We start from the raw sequence: 21,130 nt of genomic DNA, 5'->3' as shown, positions 1-21,130 counted from the left end.
CCATCCAGGGCAGTAGTGCAAGTGATGGGAGCGGGAGGCCCATGTGTGTGGCTGCTGATGTCGGAGAAGCGTCTGCCAGCTCCTGTGGGTGGATGAAGATTCCTTGCTGGGAGGACGCGGAGGCCTGATGGGCTTCTACTGCTCTTCCCCCACCAGGATCACACCAGCAGTCCAAAATGTCTTGCCTAATGGTCTTATGCTTTTTCTTTTTTTAATGACTATAATAGTAAGCTGACCTATAGTTGATTTTCACTGGAAACCTGATCGGCTCCAAGTTCAGAGCGAGGACAGCAGACATTCTGTGAGGTGGGGCAGGAGTGAGGATGGGGAGGACAGGGCGGACGGGGCAGTCTAAGCCTGGGCTTCTTGAATTTGCAACTGAGGAGGGGCTGAGAGAAGGAGGCTAGTGCTCACAGAATACTGCCTGTTCCATAACCACTCTAATTCTCTCACTTCTGAATGTGTCTGTTGCTTTCACAGTAAGAAAACCCGTTTGTAACCATTCTGTTGCTGTGTTGCAAACAATCTGTAATTAAATGGTATAAGCACTTTAATCAAAGATGTTGCAACCAGAGGAAAAAAAAAAAAGCCGAGAGCCCGGGGCCCTACTCCTCAGTGCGCCCCCAGAGGACAGCACCCAATCACTCCCGTATCCCCAGCCTCCAGCCGCGCTCCGAGCTCACCCAGCCCGCGACCCGTTCAAGGTAACCCCGAGCTGAGAGCTCACTCCTTGGCTCTGTCTCTGTAGCCGGCTTCTCTGTTCTAACACCTGCTAGTTCTGCAACACTCTGACACCCCCGATCCTTCTGTGACCCTGCGGGACCTGGGGCCACGCTGACCCTGCGTGGGCTTCACCCCAGTTCAGCCTCTGGAGCAATGTCCCTCAGTGGAACAGACTTTTAAAAGTCCCGATTTTGTGCTCCGTTGCTCCGCCGCTTGTCGGGAGCTGGCCCCTCCCCCCGCGGTCTATCTTCCCGTCGTTTTAGATTCACTTCTCCTCCAGCCCTACCTTTCAGAAAGTGGTTGATTTTCTGTTTCTAGAATTGCTGTTCTTCTTCTCATCGATCTCACATTGGATTTGTAGGTGTTTGCAATGTTTAGATAAGCTATTGAGCTGATCTCCTGATACCCAATGTAGTCTCAGCCTGCTACTTCTCCGCCATCTTGACTACTCTGATGTGAATACATTTTTAAGTTTATTTTCAATTGAATTTAGATAATAACTAAATAAAACAGTCTAATTTAAAATAATAGGGTAGATTAAAATAATAATCTACTCAATTCATTTAAAAATATTTTGTGTTACATAAATGAAAACCTAACTGATAACATGATAAAAATTAACCCATATGGGGCACCTGGGTGGCTCAGTGGGTTAAAGCCTCTGCCTTCGGCTCAGGTCATGATCCCAGGGTCCTGGGATCCAGCCCCACATCTGGCTCTCTGCTCTGCAGGGAGCCTGCTTCCTCCTCTCTCTCTGCCTGCATCTCTGCCTAGTTGTGATTTCTCTCTGTCAAATAAATAAAATATTTAAAAAATAAAATTAACCCATATTCCCCAATAAAGACCTCCCTGATAAATTGAGTCCATTTTCTTTTTTTCTCTTTAGATGGTAAAACATGTCATTAATCACAGAATTAATAGCAAGCCATGACATGGTTAACAGTTTCTTAAAATTCTGTTATTTTTTAGAGTATGATATTATATTAAAATGTTTAACCAAGGTTTTAAGGCACTATAATTTTGAAAATTGGTGGGGTTTAGTCTTCTCTGTATTTTCTTTTTCTTTTTAAATTTTTTAAAAGATTTAAAAATTTATTTGTCAGATAGAGAGTGCACAAGAGAGCAAGCACAAGCGGGGAGTGGCAGGCAGAGGGAGAAGCAGGCTTCCCACTGAGCAAGGAGCAGGATGTGGGACTCGATCCCAGGACACTGGGATCATGACCCAGAGCCGAAGGCAGATGCTTAACCGACTGAGGCATCCAAGTTCTTTCTGCATTTTATGTGTGACCGTTATAGGGATGTGGTCACGGTTTCCTTTTTTTGTTGGGTAATGATTTATGTTCATTCCTAAAAATAGAAGATCCTAAAAGTTGAATAAAAACCACTTATGTGAAATAACATCCTTTTTCTTTCTGTGTGTGGATTTACATTCCCATCTACATCTAGAGCGACATCTCAGTCATCTGTAACAGTGGAGGACCTAGATAAAGCCTTAAGATTTTCCACTGTCTTTTTATAATGAAGGGAATTTCAGGTGTTTGCTGCATTAAAAAAAAAAAAGAAAGAAAGAAAAGAAAAGCCTTAGATAATGAGTTGCAAGACAAAACTGTATCTCTTGCCCTCAGACAAGGAGGGCCATGGATTTTCTGGTAATCCAGGTGTTTCACTTTCAAGAGGAAATGTGTATCAATGGTGTAATGTTGGTGTGGGTGCGTGTCTGCTTGTGCTTTGCATCCTTTGTGCAAGTGGGATATGTATAGTCCTAAACTGAGCATTCTTATTGAATTCATCTTAAGATTCTCTTTGTAGTACTCAGTTTATCGGGCCTTCCTGTCTACTTTTTGGAGACCATGCTCACCACCAGTCAGATCTGATTCTTATATAATAACCAAATTACAAATGTGCACTTGTGCAGATGACATTTTTCTTCATCGCTTTCAGTTCCGTTGACACATGAATATTACCTGGGTGGCTGTTCTGGGCCTTCACAATATATTAAACCTTTCTGAACGTTTTTATCAAAACAGAGTTCATCTGCTTGATGCCATAAATAGATGAATGTTCTAGGAATTCTCCTCTGAAGCAGTCTAACAATTAGTTGATTTAGAAATCAGGAATATTTCCATTCTATCATTTTCTGTAGGATTTGTTCCTAAATTGGAAAAGTAGGTATTTATCCGATTAGCTCAAGCATAAAACAAAGGAAAACTTTCAAAGACTTCTTTTCTTTTTATTTTTGCTTGAAGTTTTATAAGAAACAGTGTTTTATGTTCCAATAAAATTAACAGTTTACATACTTCTTTCAAATGACTGAAAACTTTCACACTTGTTGAGTAAAAGCATTTTTCTCACATTTTTCTCATTATGGGATGATGAAACATAATACTGTAAAATTATGTAAAAGGGCTTGACTGTCCACATATTTAAATATGTTAATTGTGCCAGAGATTATGGTAATCAGCTTTGTACGTACTTCTGACAATCCAGGATAGTTGATACTCAGAAGAAGACTTTGTAGGATACAAGTTGCAGTTTTATCAAATGTAGCTGTTTCTGGTTGTATACCATTGATAAAGGTTATTAATAATTGTCTTTCCTTCAAATTTTAGTTTCCTCTGATCTACGTAGAATTAATATGCAACTGTACATTTTCTAAGGAATTAGAAATTTATAATTTGGTAGTATAAGGCATTAGCTGAGACAAATTTCATTTCAAGTCAAAAAGATTAATCACTTGGTTGATAGCTAATATAATCCAGCCTCTGGGAAAGTACTAACGCGTTTCCCATTAGCTAAACTAGTCATAATGTACCTGTGATTTCTTATTACTACCAGTTTTCACTTTTCATAATAGAAAGAATTTTAAAAAAAAACACCAATTAAAAGTTTTATATTTTTAATTTTTTAATAGATTTTATTTATTTAAGAGGGAAAGAGAGAGACAGAGTGCACAGGCAGGAGGGAGATCGAGAAGGAGAGAGAAATCTCGAGCAGACTCTGCAATGGGCACAGAACCTCATCCCATGATCCTGCGATCATGACCCCAACCAAAACCATGGGTGAGACGCTCAACCAGCTGAGCTACCCAGGCGCTCCTGTTTCTGATTTTAAAAGTGAAAAATACTCACTGCAAGAAATTAGGAAAGCCCAGAAATACATAATGAAAAAAAAAAAGAAGATAATTTCTATATTCTGGTATACCTTCCTCTATTTTTATCTCTATATATAAACATATATTTTCATCAAAATTGGTGTTATACTATACAGGATCTTTGATTCTTTTCTCTTTGAACAATATAGATCTCCTTTAGCTAATCATTTGTTCAGTTTTGTACCGGTGCAAATCAAAGTTGTGTATGTCTTGTGCCTTCATGGAACATACTGTCTAGTAAGGGAAATATAAAACAAATAAATAAAAGTACAATTACAAAATACAAGTTTTATAAAGGAAAGAAACAGGTGCTCTGAAGGAGAATAATTTTAGGGGTAGGGAGCCAACGTTAGCATGAGTATTTAGAGTCAGAAGAATGACATTTAAATAGAGGCTTAAAAGATGAGAAAAAGTCAGCCATGGAAGAGTGGAGTTACTCACATAGGTGCAAAGGCCATGGATTAAAAAGGATTTGGTGAGTAAGGAGCTCTAAAAGAAGACCAGCTGGCCAGGGAGAAGAGAAAGAGGAGATACTAGCCCATGATGAAACCCAGAGGTAGAAATGAGCCAGTCCTGCAGACAAAAGAAAAGAGGTTTTGTTTGAAGTATTATGCGAAGCCATTAGAGACTGTTGGGGAGGTGAAATTGCATGGCTGTGTTTACACTTTTTCAAAAGATTATTCTGGATGTTATATGGAGGAAGAATTGGAGGGAGAGCAAGAGCCCACAAAGGTGTGAGTTAGGAGGGCCCTGAGGTGGTCCATGAGAAAGCTGAAAAGCTTGATGTAGCTGTGGACAAGATATCCCGAGAGAAGGAGATGGCTGGGAGATGTGTTTGAGGTTGGAATTGCTAGTTTATGAGGTGGTGATGAAGAGGAGTTGGTGGGTTAAGAGGAAGGAGTTCAGAAGTTTGACTCTCTTTTATGGCAAAAAGAACCGAGAAGATGATGGTGTCATTTACTGCCAAGGGGTAGACTTGGTTAGGACAGGTACTGGTTGTGGTATAAAATCAGTATTCAAAGTTCGATATAGTAATTCTGTGGGACGTGTTACACAACCACATGTGTAAGCCGAGAAGGCAGTTGTGTGCATGAGTGAACTCACAGGTGAGTGTGGGCTGATGCTTGCTTTTGGATGTTACCATCATGTAGGTGGGATTTAAACCCAAAGGAACAGATAAAATAATGTAACAAAAGAGTGAAGATAGGCCGATGAAGAGGACCTAGAACTGGGTTCTGACAATGAGAGGTTGCATGCCTGAGAGTCTAGGAGGGGAAGAGAAACAGGAGTGTGGTGTCAAAAGCAAGAAAAGACTGCTTCAGGAAGGAAAGCGGAGACAGCCATGTCCCATGCAGCCCAGCGGTCTCGTGTGAGAAGAGCCGAGGAGTGACTGCCAGATTGTGCGATGTGAAGGTTACTGGCGAGATCATCGAAAGCAGTTTCAGGGCTGTGTGTGGGAAGGCTTGCTATAATAAGTGTTTGTAATATAGAGATGATGAGCTAAAATTTTAATGGCTGCCTATTAATCTGCACTTAAGATAGCGGAGTATATGCAGCTACCCATATTGCTGACAAGCCAGCTGTCCCCAGCAAACACGCTTGTGAATGTTTTCATGGCTCATGGGTCCTGGAAAATTGTTGGCTTGTAGCACAGTGGGGCCCACACTGGGAAATTTCACTCTGTCTTCTTTCCTCTGAGTGTGAGTGTGGGTTCAAATCTACAAGAGGGATTTGGGTGCTAGGGAATATGGATCCTGGCTGAATTTCTGTTTGAGAGTGTTGTGCATTTGCTGGTTTGGTGCTCCCACCTGTGGCCTGGGGAGCTTCCAGGCCGTGGAAAGGCTGGGGGGTCCAGGCTGTGTCGGGTCCAGACTTAAACTTCTTGACCTCTGCACTGCTCTTTTGGGGTGTGTGGGTATGGCCAGCACATGGTTCTTTGGTACACTCCCACTTTTTAAAAATTAGGAATCATGGATAGGCTCATTGTTGGATCTTCTTAGGGCCTCACACGTTTTATTCTGAAATAAAGGAGAGTCCTAGAAAGATTTTATAGCCAAAGGTTGTGAATCCTCTGCCTCAATTTTCTCATCTTTATTTATTGATTTATTTTTAAAGATTTCTCATCTTTAAAGTGGGACTAATAACACCTACCTTTCATGGTTATGCTAAAGATTTAAAGTCATGTGTGAGAAGTACTTGAAACCAAGTAAGTACTCAATAAATGGCTGTAATTATTATTATTATTCAAAGGGAGTGTTTAATATTTTGGAAATGTTGAATGAATGACCTCAGCTGTGGTTTGTCTGTATGATATTGGTTCATGATATAAACATTGTCAGATACGTAAGCCTCTATAAACTTTTCTGTGTGTGTGTGTGTGTGTGTGTGTATGTGTGTATAATTAGTTAGCAATAGCCATAGTAATTCCTTTGTCATCAGTATTTTCTACCGTAGTTTTATTATCAAAATTTATGTAAGCATGACCTTCACTTTTAATGGATTAGCACAGTTCTCTTATTCCTATTAAAAAATAGTATTTCTGTGAACTTTAATAAAAGTTCGTTCTCTGATAAGATGGCATGCATAAATCTGTTCAGAACTAAAGGTTAAAATTCCCGTATTAGAATTCCATGGGAGTAGGAGGAGAAGAATGTAAGCTGAATAAAAAAAAAAAAAAAGAAAGAAAGAAAGAGAGAGAGAGAGAAAAGAGTTGCAAAATTTATATTTCTGGTCTGACTTTGGAAGCAGAGCCTGGTGGCCTTCCTTCACATTGAACGACTAGAAAGTTTTGGTTTTTGGTTTTCACTTCCCCTAAGATGGAGAAATTTACTTTTTAATTTTTAAAAAAAATTTAATTAATTTTAATTTTAATTTTAAAAAAAAATTTTTAAGCTACTAGCTTAAAAACAGTAAGTACTAAAGGTCTCATTTTAGGCTCTCTAGATACCATAAGAATTAAAGCAAAGCAAAGCAAAACAAAAGAAAACCCAAATTATTGAAGTGTGTAATAGAGTATAAGAAATTTCTCCCCAAAACACAGCTAATAAACTGTTTCATGTAGAGGACTTCCTGTTTATGAATACTGGGACCCCTCCAGTTGTTAAGAATATATGTTGCTTATCCTAGTTCTACACTAGATTAAGAAAAATATTTGTGATGCACTAAAATTGAAGGGAGAAATAACTTCCCTTGGCTAGCATGGGATTTGGCTTTGAAGTGGGGATAAGAGGGGAGAAAAGTGTTAGAACTTGTTATATGAATTTTCAGAAGCTGCCGTTCTAATAATTTGAATGAACTCAGTGCTCATTTTCAAATTTCCCTGAGTGAATAAGAGTGAATAATTTTTGTCTCCAAAAACTTTTCTGCAGGGCTTTACTTTTCCAGTCATTAGGATATTTATTGCTTACGTTTTCAAGGAACTATATTAATACTAGATGCTATGCTGTAATCAGTAACCATGCAAGGCTTGATTTTTAACCTCTTTCTCTCTTTCTCTACAGTTTGGAAGGACTGAAGTGATTGATAATACTTTAAATCCTGATTTTGTACGAAAATTTATCCTGGACTACTTTTTTGAAGAAAGGGAGAACCTTCGTTTTGACTTGTAAGTTCTGGTATAACTTGCATTGTTAAAAAATAGATTTTTAAAGGCAAATTTTGTGACATACGGCTGGGTCTGATTGCACAAATACTAGGTTGTATTGCAGGAAAGTAGATTAATTCTGCTTAGAGTGTGGCCAGAGCACTATCCCTAGCATTACTTTGCATTTTATAGGTTTTTGGCTATATGTTTATTAAAAAAATTAGTGAGCATTTTAACTATGCTGAAATGCTGCATGATATATATGGACATCCTTTCAAACCATCTTTGGCCTCAGTGATTTCTTTACAAGTTCCACATATACTCCAAGGTGATCTTATTTACTCCTTGTGTCCCCAGATCGTGAAGTTTCTCTCAGCTGCTTCTTTGTATAGTATATGGATCTCTGTCTAAATTTTGCTTCCTTTTATCTCTTTGTGGCCTCCTATTACCAAGACCCAGGATACCGGAGCCAGAATTTTTGATTTTTTTTAACATTCTTGTTACTTTGATGTTGAATTAGTCATTTCAAAATATCATTACATTCAGCTTCTTGTCTGCAGAGAATCTGGAGTAAGTTTGTTTGTAAGATAGTATTTGTTACTCAATTTTTGTTTCACAGATGTAAACTCTGGTGATTGTTGAAGTATCTGGATATTGTTCAAAGGAAGTCTATTGAGAGGGAAAACTATAACATATAGAATGTACTTAATAAATTAAAATAGTTTATGAACATTATAAGTCTTTAAAAATAGAAATGCCTTTAAATAGCTGGAAATAATAAAATGTATCAGGCTGTCACAATTTATAAATTTTTTTAATAAAAGCTGTCAGGGGCGCCTGGGTGGCTCAGTGGGTTAAAGCCTCTGCCTTCAGCTCAAGTCATGATCTCAGGGTCCTGGGATGGAGCCCCGCATCAGGCTCTCTGCTTAGCAGGGAGCCTGCTTCCTCCTCTCTCTCTGCCTGCCTCTCTGCCTACTTGTGATCTCTGTCTGCCAAATAAATAAATAAAATCTTTTAAAAAAAAAAGCTATCAATATCATATTTGAAAAAGTCCTAGATTGCTTTCTAATGTAAAAAGAAAGTCACCTACCATGACCAGCCTTTCTGATTTTCCTCTAAAATGTGTGCAGTAAAATAACCTTTTGTTTAAAAAAGGAGAATGTTATACCAGGCCCTTTCCTTCAAGAGTTATAGGAGTTCTAAATATTCATTATATTTATCAAGCAAAATTTTATTATTAAATTAAATTAATTACATTAAATATAATTAATTAAATTAAAAATTATTATGCCCATTTGCTTTTTTATGTCCTTGAAACCCCTTTTCGAATACTAAAAATGATACGTCTGAGAAAAAATCCTGAAGTGTAATATAATGATTTCTTGACCATGTTTATTTATCATGGAGATTGCTCATAGTGTTGTTACTTAAAAGCCACATATAAATCATGTCAAATGTGGTTCTCCCATTGTTCAGGCCTTCATAGCAGCTGTTCTTAAGAATTCTCTCGCACACAGAATGTTACCTGCTTAATTTTTTGCCTCTGCTTTTAGATTTAACTTTATCCTAAAGCCAGCCATTTGTATAATTTGTTCATCTGTATTGTTTTCTCTCATTTGGAAGTAGTAAATATTTATAATAAGCTTTAAATTACGTAGGCATTTAAGAGTGAAAGTTTCTGGTTAGTTCAATACCCTCCTCCCAAAAAAACCCGTCAACCCACCAATAACTAAAAATGTAAATGACTTGACGTATATACTTGCAGATCATTTTTTTTTTTAAGATACATAAACATATGGGAGTCTCAATATTTTGAAAACCACAAATATTTTCCTATTACTTGAATTTTTCAGATATCTTTTGGGGCCACTGTATTATACATATGTTTTTCATTTATTTTAATGTTGCATAATTTTCATTGCTTGAGAAAACACAATTTATGTAGCCAGACATCTACTGATGGACATTTTGGATTGTTTTATTTTTACTATTACATGTAATCCTACAGCAAGTATCCCAGTATGTAAATTTTTTACAATCTTTTTTTTAAATTTTCAGAGTATAAATTATTCAGAGTCAAATATTAGGATGAACAGATGTGGACAAGAGTACTCATTCCTCATTCTAATCCTTGAGACCAACTTAGATATCCCATAGCTTTTTAAGTTTTAATTTCTGTTACTTAACATACGGTGTTATATTAGTCTCATGTATACAATATAGTAATTGAACACTTCCATACATCACCCTGTGCTCATTACAACTAGTGCACTCCTTAATCCCCATTAACTGTTTAACCCATCCTCCCACGCACCTCTCCTCTGGTAACCATCAGTTTGTTCTCTATAATTAAGAGTCTGTTTTTTGATTTGTCTCCCGCTCTCTCTTATTTTTTTCCCTTAGCTCATTTGTATTGTTTCTTAAATTCTGCATATAAGTGAAATCATATGGTATTTGTCTTTCTCTAACTTGGCTTATTTCACTTGGCATTATACTCTCTAGCACCAGCCATGTCATTGCAAATGGCAAGATTTCATTCTTTATCATGGCTGAATAATATATATATTAAGTTATGTTATACATATGTTATGAATGTTATATATATATGTTATATTATATATATGTTAAATATATTATATATATATGTTAAATATATTATATATATGTTATATATATATGTTATGAATGTTATATATATATGTGTGTGTGTGTGTGTGTGTGTGTGTGTATGTGTATATATACCACTTCTTTATCCATCCATCAGTCGATGGACACTTGGGCTGCTTCCATAATTTAGCTATTGTAAGTAATGCTGCTATAAACACAGGGGTGCGTGTGTCCCTTTGAATCCGTGTTCTTGTGTTCTTGGGTAAATACCCAGTAGTGGGATTGCTGGATCATAAGGTAGTTCTATTTTTAACTTTTTGGGAACCTCCATACTGTTTTCTCCAGTGACTGTACCAGTTAGCATTCCTACCAACAGTACATGAGGGTTCCTTTTCTTCACAACCTGTTACTTGCACTGTTGATTTTAGCCATGCTGACAAGAGTGAGGTGGTACCTCATTGTAGTTTGGATATGCATGTTCCTGATGATAAGTGATGATGAACAACATCTTTTCATGTGTCTGTTGGCCATCAGGATGTCTTTTTGGAGAAAAACCTCTTCATGTCTTCTGCCCACTTTTAATTGGATCATTTGTTGGGGGGTGTTGAGTTTTATAAGTTCTTTTCTTATTTTGCATATTAACCCTTTATCAGATATGTCATTTGAAAATACTTCTCTTATTTAATAGGTTACCTTTTAATTTTATTGATTGTTTCCTTTGCTGTGCAGAAGCTTTTTATTTTGTTGTGGTCCCAATAGTTTATTTTTGTTTTTGTTTCCCTTGCCTCAGGAGACATATCTAGAAAGAAGTTGCTATGTCAGAGTCCGATGTCAAAGAAATTACTGCCTGTGTTCTCTTCTAGCTGTTTATGGTTTCAGGTCTCACCTTAGGTCTTTAATTCATTTTGAATTTATTTTTGTGTATGGTGTAAGAAAACAGTCCATTTTCATTATTTTGGATGTGTCTGTCCAGTTTTCCCAACACAATTTGTTGAAGAGAGTTCTTTTTTCCAGTGGATATTCTTTCCTGTTTTGTCAAAGATCAATTGACCATAAAATTATGGGTTTGTTTCTGGGTTTTCTATTCTGTTACATTGATTTATGTGTCTGTTTCTGTGCCAGTTCCATACTGTTTTGAATACTACGTCTTTGTAATACAGCTTGAAGTACAGAATTGTGATGCCTCCAGTTTTACTTTTCCCTTTGAAGATTGCTTTGTCCGTTTGGGGTCTTTGTGGTTCCATAAATATTTTAGGATTCTTTGTTCTAGTTTGTGAAAAGTGCTGTATTCTGATAAGGATTGCATTAAATACTTAGATTGCTTTGGGTAGTAGAGACATTTTAATAATACTTGTTTTTCCAGTCCATGAGCATGGAGTATCTTTGCATTTCTTTGTGTCTATCTTCAATTTCTTTCATCAGTATTTTATAGTTTTCAAAGTACAGGTCTTCTACCTCTTTGGTTAGGTTTATTTGTAGGCATCTTATTATTTTGGGTGCAGTTATAAATGGGATTGTTTTCTTAATTTCTTTTTTGGCTGCTTCATTAGTGTTGTATAGAAATGCAAGATTTCTGCACATTGATTTTGTATCCTTTGACTTTTACTGAATTCCTTTATCAGTTCTAGCAGTTTTTTGGTGGGGTCTTTTGGGTTTTCTGCATATAGAATATCATGTCATCTGCAAATAGTGTTAAATTTTACTTCTTCCTTACCAGTTTGATTGCCCTTTATATCTTCTTTTTCTCTGACTGTTGTGGCTAGGTCTTCCAGTACTGTGTTGAATAAAAGTGGTGAGAGTGGACATCCTTGTCTTGTTCCTGACCTTAGGGGAAAAGCTCTCAGTTTTTCTCCATTAAGGATGATGTTAGCTGTTTTTTCATGTATAGCCTCTATTATGTTGAGGTATATTCCTCTAACCCTACTTTGTTGAGGGTTTTTTTTTTTTTTTTTTATCATGAATGGATATTGTACTTTGTCAAATGTTTTTTGTCACCTATTGAAATGATCATATAGTTCTTATCCTTTTCTCTTATTGATGTGATAGATCACATTGATAAATTTGCAAATATTGAACCACTCTTGAAACCCAGGAATAAATTCCACTTGATCGTGGTGAATGATTTTTTTAATGTATTGTTGAATTAAGTTTGCTAGTATTTTGTTGAGAATTTTTGCATCTACGTTCATCAGGGCTTTTAGCCTATAGTTCTCTTTTCAGGGGTGGTGTCTATCTAGTTTTGATATCAGGGTAATGCTGGCCTCAGAATGAATTTGGGTTTTCCTTCCCCTTCTATTTTTTGAAATAGTTTAAGAAGTGTAGGTGTTAATTCTTTAAGTTTGGTAGAATTTGCCTGTAAAGCCAAGGTCCTATATGCTTTGTTCTCTGAACTTGTTGCCTGTGTTTTAGCTCTGATATTCAGAGCCCTTCTGTTTTGTTGTGGTTGCTGTCTGTCCAAAGGCCCCTGTCACAAGCAGCTGCTGCCAGGTGACTGTATGACCATGTTCCTACTTGGCCCTGGCTCCTTAAGCCCATCTCCTACTCATCCTTTTATCATCTATGTTGTAAATGTTGCTATTACAGAATTTCACAAGTGCAATGAAAACAAAGGTGCTTTAGAAGGATGACACCAATTAAATGTTTCTTAGTTAGTAGACCAAGGAGCAAAAATTAAGAGCTGGGCTAATCATTCTGGAGAGGAAAAGAAGGTAAAGAATGATTCACCTGTAAACAGAGGCTAGTGATCACGTTCTCATCTCTACTGAAGATGAGGCTATGGAAACTAATTGGTTTTAAAAAGTGTCTGGTGCAAGGAATATAATTCCACTGAACTCATTGCTGGTTAATGTTAAAATATTATGCCTTTTTAAATGGGTAGTGTTTCAGCAATCACTCTGATAAACTGGTGAGTCCAAATGAGAATATATTAGGTTAGGGAGGCACCTGATACTTATATCATGTTCGTAAGCTTACTAGGTATGCTTAGCATGAGCCGAAAGACTCAAAGGTAGGGGGAAGTTAGGGCATTGATGGTGTCTCATACTTATCTAGTATTTGATGATAAGTCAGTAATATTGTTTAACTTCACTGTAAGTGTTTCGGGGAATTAAAAAAAAAAAGGGAAAGCAAAACCAATACATTTACTGGAAAAAATACAGAAGGAAGAAATGATAAGATGGCTTAATATGTTTGTTACTAATATCTTCCGGTTACTTGTAAACTCAGTGAAGTAGTTACAGAAGCTCATGGAGTTTGAAAGTTAGTATATAAGTTTGTAGGTGCAGACAAAAAGAGGTTATTTTTGTTAGTACTACTAGTACTATTATTCACAGTTTGTAATAGAATCATATGCATATATAACTTTAACCCTCCCAACAAATTTCTGAGGTGGAATTAATCCACTTTTGTAAATGAGAAAACCAAGGCCCAGAAAGTGTTATATGTTCAAAGGATCAGATTTTGCCTAATATATTTTGTAATTAAATGCTACAAAACTGGAATTTCTAAAATTTTATGAAGTCTAAAAGTTATGTCTAAACTGGAATATTTTTATGTTTGCCTTGGTTATGTAATACTGATGAAAGTGTATGTTTAAAGTATTCTGCTGCATTTTGAATATAATAATATGGTAGAATATATTTCATCCATCTAAATAAACAAAAGTAAGACTGTCTAGGAAATTGTTATATTTGATAGGAATGGGAGCATGTTATATTATTTCATCTCAGTGTGACAAGAAGAAATAGAGTAACAGAAGTTAGTGTAGTTAGATTGATATGTTTTAACTTCTTCAGCTTTCTCTTTTCTTCTAAAAATTACAGTGATTTTCACAGAAATTATGTAGTGTTCAACATGTGAAAGTGTATTGCAAAATTGAATTATGTATCATTTTATCCTTTGAATGCATTTGGCTGATTTCAGCAATTTGATTCAGAGAGCTTTATTTCAATTGTATAGCATCTCTGAAAAATCCAAACAATTAGGGCCAGAGAAAGGGATAACTGATTATCAAGAAAAGCAACAAGTATACTCTTAGTTCATGTAGTATTTTTTTTTAAAGATTTTATTTATTTATTTGACACAGAAAGAGATCACAAGCAGACAGAGAGGCAGAGCAGAGAGAGAGGGGAAGCAGGCTCCCTGCTGAGCAGAGAGCCGGATGCGGGACTCGATCCCAGGATCCTGGGATCATGACCTGAGCCGAAGGCAGAGGCTTAACCCACTGAGCCACCCAGATGCCCCAGTTCGTGTATTATTTTTGATATCGCTTTAGTTCATTCCTTTTGATTTACCATGTATTAGAATATCTCCCGTAACACCTTTAACCTGTGACACCAGGTTTTCTTTTTTCCTTTTCTTTTTCTTTTTCTTTTTCTTTTTCTTTTCCTTTTTCTCTTTCTTTTTCTTTTTCTTTTCTTTTTTCTTTCTTTCACTTTGTGATTTTTCCAGCATATCTACCCACATAAGTGTGGAAAATACTGTATTTGTTCACTAGTTATGTATATCTATTTATTCATTAGTATACCTATTATAATTGGTTTTTAAATTTTGTCTTAGCAGTGTGTTATTCCTAGGAAGAAGTATTCATTGTAGGATATTTGGAAAGTAAAAACAGGATAAAATAGGCAATAAAACCATTTGTAACCCCAACCTGCATCTCCCAAGAGCTAGAGCGATACTCTAGTGCATTTATGACAATATGTCTGCTTGAGGGGACAGAGATGTTGAAGAATAGAGTAGTCCAAATTGGGCAACAGACAGATGTAAATGGTTTTCAGAATTGTTTTATTTAATCTGCCCATTGATTTAATGAAATTCTAAAAAAAACAATTGAAAAGAAACTGTGAAAGTGTGTGATATAAAGAATTGCCTATTATGGAAGGTTTGAAAAATGGTTTTCAGGCTCCTTTTTTAATTTTTCAATGCTGATAGAAAATTGTAATGACAGAGAAAGAAAGGGAGGGACAGAATAAATGTGTCTTCCTGTCACAACTGAGCCAAATTCCTGTAAGTCCTGATGAATCCGTAGTAATTATTATTGTTACTGCAGTATGCCTGAGATACGTATTTAAGATTAGTTTATCAACTATGAATTTTAAAATTCTCCTGCCTTTTTAATTTGATGTGTACCTCTTTCATTTAAGAGACATGGTCTCTGTCATCATGCTGTGTATGGATCACAGATAAGGTCATAAACGTTGGCATCTATTTATTTTGTTATGATTATCACACTGATAATAGTATCGGTACCTCATAAATCACCTTTTTTGGTCACAGTTGGAAACTATGATTGGCAGAACAGCTGCACAAAAATGTCTTTGAGCAAGAGGTGTAGGTAGTCACATCACTCTACAACATGAGGGGGAGAACAGGAGAAACGAGATACAATCTTTTTCACTCTTGTTTTTCCACTTAGACTGCAACAGCAACAAGGTAGTTAGGAGTCTAGATTTGACTTACCTAGCAAATTATTTTTCTTCTTGATAAATCAAAAGGTGATAATTGTGGAATGTATAATGTTATCTGAGGAAAGTAAGTTTTAAAAAATTTCTTCCCAATACTATTAATTCCAGTTTTTCCCATTGGTTAAGGACTCCCTTAACAATGTCAACGTCTGGGGCACCTGGGTGGCTCAGTGGGTTAAAGCCTCTGCCTTCCGCTCGGGTCATGATCTCAGGGTCCTGGGATCGAGCCCCACATCGGGCTCTATGCTCAGCAGGGAGCCTGCTTCCTCCTCTCTCTCTGCCTGCCTCTCTGCCTACTTGTGATCTCTGTCTGTCAAATAAATAAATAAATAATCTTAAAAAAAAAAAAAAAAACAATGTCAACGTCTAAGTTTGAGAGTTTGCAGTCACTTTTGTTCACTAGAACCACCTTATTTTGTTAATCATATTTACTCTTCACCTTAAAACTTTTTAATATCAGGGCGCCTGGGTGGCTCAGTGGGTTAAGCCTCTGCCTTTGGTTCAGGTCATGATCCCAGGGTCCAGGGATGAAGACCCACATCGGGCTCTCTGCTCAGCAGGGACCCTGCTCTCCACCCCTCCCCCCAACCCCCCCCACCTGCTTCTCTGCCTACTTGTGATCTCTGTCAAGTGAATAAATAAAATCTTTAATAAAACCCTGTAATCTCAAACTTACTTCAAAACTCTTCACTTCCTCTTTCCTCAGAGCTCTTGTTTTAGCTACTTGTAGGAGAGCAGGGCTGAAGAGGGAAGGGTTGATGAACTGGGAGGGGGAGGTATGGGTCTCTTATCTTCTGAAGAATCCAGACCTAAAGGTAGCACAAGGGGCACATTCTGCTTGTTCCTCTGTTCTCAGAAGGCATTTCTTAGGGCTGTCACCTGATGTTGTCTTTTATTGGCAGCCACCGGCTGGACTTGTGGGCAGGTTCTGTAGCTCAGCAGCCTCTGACAGGGAAACCGGACGGGGCTGTCTACTCCTTCTTCAGGCACCTCAGACTTTGGAGTTCCTCTTTTCGGCTTTGGGGATTGGAAGGAACCTCCTCTTGCTGCCCAAGAAGTAGGATCCTAGCCTGTCACTTTTATTAGTCACTTTGTGGAGAAGGGCCTGACTCTAATGAGAGTGACTCTTGAGCACCTCTGAGCCAAGCATAAAGGGATATACTTAGCATCTTTGGTTTTCAGTTGGGGCCTTCATTGGAATTTCAGAAGTACAGGAAAGACTCTAGTCAACATCTGTTACCTCTAATTGCAAATGTGATCCTTAGGATCCACTTCGATACTCTGGTAATAATATTTCAGTACCAGCTTCGAGTTTACAAAATTGGCATGAGTAGATTTAGGCAGTGGGAGGCACCTTCTTAGGGATAAACTACTTAGCTTCCTGCTTTCCATATCATCTCTTCTCCTTAGTGAAAGTATGGCACTATACACATATGCACACACACACATTTTAACTATTTAGGACATGGTGTTTACATCTGACCCCTCTGAGTGAGGCCCAGAGCGGTCTGGATACTTTTAGAAAAGTTAGAAGGAAAATTCTATGAAAGGAAAACTCATGATAATTTCAAATGCATTGTAATCCAGTATATTAACCTAAAGCCCTCAGAAGTATGCTATAAATTGCATATTTTTGAGATATTAGCATTAAAAAAACTTTGTTAAAGGCAATGAAAACGGATTGTATTTACAGATACTTAAATGCTTTGTGATGAAAACATAAACTCCTTTTCTTTTCCCTTCTTTTAACATAACTGAACACAACATGTTACTTCTCCCAGGTCCACAGTATACCCTTTAGAGAAAACAGTTTCTGATTCTTGGGAAGAAGCCAGCACAGCACGGTTATTTTCACCTTTGATATTGCTGTAGTTGGTGATTTCAGTCTTACTCTTAAAAAAATTGTCTTGAATAAAAATTTTTGTGCTAACATCTGTAGGTTTTCAGTAGATGTTGGCCAATTAGCTGATTGAAACTTCTAGGTTACAGCTGTTCAGGGTGATCAGCGTGCCCTGATGGTAAGGAGAGTAATCTGTCATTCTTCCCAGGCAGGTATTTTTGCGTCACACAGTTATGAAGCCAGCTGTGGTAAACATACTTTGCTAAGGAGTCCGTGAACCTCTGCCCAGGATTGGCACATTCTGCGAACTCTTTCTCAGCCTTTTATTGATTGAGATGCCTTGTTTCTCTGTAAAAACATTCTTGTTATGTGAGAGCGAAGACTTTAATTAACCTTAAAAAAAAAAGGCAGTTAAATTTTGGTAGGAGGCTGTGCACAAAGGAGTGTGAGAGAGGAATTTGATTTGGGAGAAACTCTGGAGCCAATACAAATATTTTCCTACGTAAGGCTTCAGTGACTTGAGGTTGTCTTGACTGTTAGCGATCTTACTTTTTCTACAAATTCTTTAAAATGAGGAGCTAAAGTGATAGTGATGTTTTCCTAGGCTCTTTCTGGGAAATCATTTATTTCCAGTACCAACTGGTCAAAAACAGGACAGAAAATAGTCCCATATGAATGCATTTCTATTTCTGTAAAATACATGGTTTCCCTAAGTCCACTGAGTGGGGAAAAGTAATTTCATTACTTCAGCTGAATTTCAGTTAACGGTAGTATTTAAAATACTAAATAAATAAAACAAAAAAGACAGCCTGTTAACCAGCATCTGCTTATTTTTATTTATTTATTTATTTATTTATTTGACAGAGAGAGAGATCACAAGTAGACAGAGAGGCAGGCAGAGAGAGAGAGGGAAGCAGGCTCGCTGCCGAGCAGAGAGCCCGATATGGGACTCGATCCCAGGACCCTGAGATCATGACCTGAGCCGAAGGCAGCGGCTTAACCCACTGAGCCACCCAGGCGCCCTGCTTATTTTTTAATGGTATCCAGTGGAGAGGAATTGCAGTTGGGGAATTTTGAGCAGTGTTAGAATTCTGTTGATTCACACACAAAAGAAGCCTTTTTGTTTTGTTTTATTTTGTTTTTACTTTTAAAATTTTTAAACAATGGTACAAAAGAGAAGTTTTTTTTTTTTAAAAGATTTTATTTATTTATTTGACAGTAGGAAATCACAAGTAGGCAGAGAGGCAGGCAAAGATAGAGGGGGAAGCAGGCTCCCCGCTGAGCAGGGAGCCCGATGTGGGGCTTGATCCCTGGACCCTGGGATCATGACCTGAGCCGAAGGCAGAGGCTTTCTGAGCCACTGAGGTGCCACCCAGTGAGCCACCCAGGTGCCCCAAAAGAGAAGTTTTTAAAACTTTTTTTAAATTTTTTATTTGACACAGAGAGAGATCACAAGTAGGCAGAGAGGAGGGGTGAGGGGCGGGGAGCAGACTCCCTGCTGAGCAGAGAGCCAGATGTGGGGCTCTATCCCAGGACCCTGAGATTGTGACCTGAGCTGAAGGCAGAAGCTTAAACCACTGAGCCACCCAGGTGCCCCAAAAGAGAAGTTTTCAACATTCTTATCAAGCAGCAGAATTGTTGACTGAAAATATCAGGACCTCTCTTAGGTTGTGGAAATTAAAAGACCTAGAGCTTATGAATTCTACCACTGGCATATCTGTGACAGATTAAAAGAAACTTCTAAATTTGCTAGTTTTTCATGATTGCCTTGATTGATATGATTTATATTATTTATGGGTTTTTTGGTAAAATACCAATATTTTTCTGTAGCTCTCTTTTGTGGAAATAATTTGAGTTTTCTGTTTTAATCTTTTAGATATGACGTTGATTCCAAGAGCCCCAACCTGTCCAAACATGTAAGTTTATACTTTATGTTTTTATGATGATTCCATAATATAAATTTCAATATCATTATTTATGATTAATATTTATGTTGTTACATTAATATTAAAGGTATGTGTTCCTAACTTTTCATGTAATAATTGTCATAGAAAATAAATAACACTTTTCAAGGATCCTAGAATAACATTTGGAGGAACATATTAAAGCAAAGATACCTTTCGTAGGTAAAATGGATTAATCTTGTTTATTATTTACTTACCTATTTTTTAAAGAAATGTTGCCAGTTCCCTGGAACTGGAGTTGGATCCAACTTGGAGTTGGATCAGGTTAAGCAAGATGAAATAGTGAGCCTGTGTCATTTGGAGAGGCTTCGCTTCTGAGACAATGAGAAGTTCTTGGGTGTAGGCAGACTGATCTGCTAGTTCTGCTGTCCTTGTGGTCCATTCGTTCAACGATATTTTCTAAGTGCCTCTTCATGCTGGCATCATGTCAGTTTCTGAAGGTACAGTACAAACAAGACGGTCATATAGAGTGTATCCTCAAGTTTGCCTACAGTCTCTTTTTTTTCCTTCTGGGTCCTGACTATCCATCCCTCCATCTATCTGCTGCTCTTATCTCAAGAGCTCTACTCTCCAGGCTACAACTGTTCCCTGGGGACATTCCCAGGTCCAGGAGCAGCAAAGGGATCAGAAGTAGGCAGAGGTCTGGAGGGAGGGATGAGGGCGAGATTCTCTGGCCAAGCATTGATGATCTGATCATCCTGTTTATTGAACTGTGGGAATGGAGTTAGGCCAAACTAGGAGGAAGGGCTGTACAGGATCTGAAAACAGCATTCTGAAGAGAGTTTAACCAGTTTCCAAGTGGAATCTGAGTACATGGATGTGGAACTGGCAGCGTGTCTGGGTTAAGAGGTGGGAGGGTTAGGGTTAGGGTTAGGGTCATAGTTGTACCCAGAGGGTCAGGGGGATAATTTTCATGTCTCCATTGTTGTAACCTATTGATTAGAATAGATGGAGCTATATATATATATATATATGATTTCCAGTATAATTTGGAGAGGGGTAATGTCATGATTCACAGAAGAGAAGACACATGAGAGGTTATGGACAAAGAGGGTGATTTGGGGAAACTGGAAAGCTGGTAAAAATAGAGGTAAAAATGACAATTTACTGTTCTTGTCCTTTGTTGTAAGGAAGCTGTGATATTTTGTTACGAAGCATAAAGCAGAATCACTGAAGAAGCATTCAAAGAAAAGTCTACTTTTTTTTAAAAGGTTTTATTTTATTTTTTATTTATTTGAGAGCAAGAGAGAGAGAGTGCGCACACACATTGTGGGGGAGGGGCAGTGGGAGAGGGAGAAGCAGACTCCCCACTGAGCAGAAAGTCAGGTTGATGTGGGGTTCTGTTCCAGGATGGGGAGATCATGACCGGAGCCAAAGGCAGATGCCTAACTCACTGAGCCACCCAGGCGCCCCCAAAGAATAATCTTTCCGATTAACTTTTCTAGAAATTGAAAACAAACACTGTAGTAAGCTCATTACTCCCCGTGAGTACACTTCACTGCAGTTGCCATGCTGCCTTCCTGCTCCTCATAAGATTTATAGCATTGTGGCTGGACATTTAAAACTTACTTGCATAGCAAATTGGAATTTGTATTGGAAGTTTTCCAAATTTCACTGGAAGAATCAGAAAAAGAATTCCATTTTCTAGTCAGAGTTTCATTGCAAGGAAAGAAAATGCATTCATTTACCTCACATGGAGGTAGTTAATGTTAAAGAAATTTAAGAGCGACTCATAAATGTGATATGTAGCTTGCCCTTACAGGAAATACAGCTGGAAACAGTTGTGTGGATAGGAAC

General features: G+C 37.6%; 1 protein-coding gene across 1 annotated transcript in view; it reads left to right on the top strand.

Annotated features, from left to right (window-relative positions):
• CPNE8 (copine 8) overlaps positions 1–21,130 on the top strand; it is a 220,448-nt gene that overhangs the window by 53,479 nt on the left and 145,839 nt on the right. The window contains exons 4-5 of the mRNA XM_046013749.1: positions 7,375–7,478; positions 19,246–19,285. Of these exons, the coding sequence (XP_045869705.1) occupies positions 7,375–7,478; positions 19,246–19,285 (144 nt within the window). The remainder of the gene's footprint in view (positions 1–7,374; positions 7,479–19,245; positions 19,286–21,130) is intronic.

The sequence above is a fragment of the Meles meles genome, chromosome 7, assembly GCF_922984935.1.
Source record: "Meles meles chromosome 7, mMelMel3.1 paternal haplotype, whole genome shotgun sequence".
Lineage (NCBI taxonomy): Eukaryota > Metazoa > Chordata > Mammalia > Carnivora > Mustelidae > Meles > Meles meles.
This window is presented reverse-complemented; position numbering and strand designations above follow the sequence as displayed.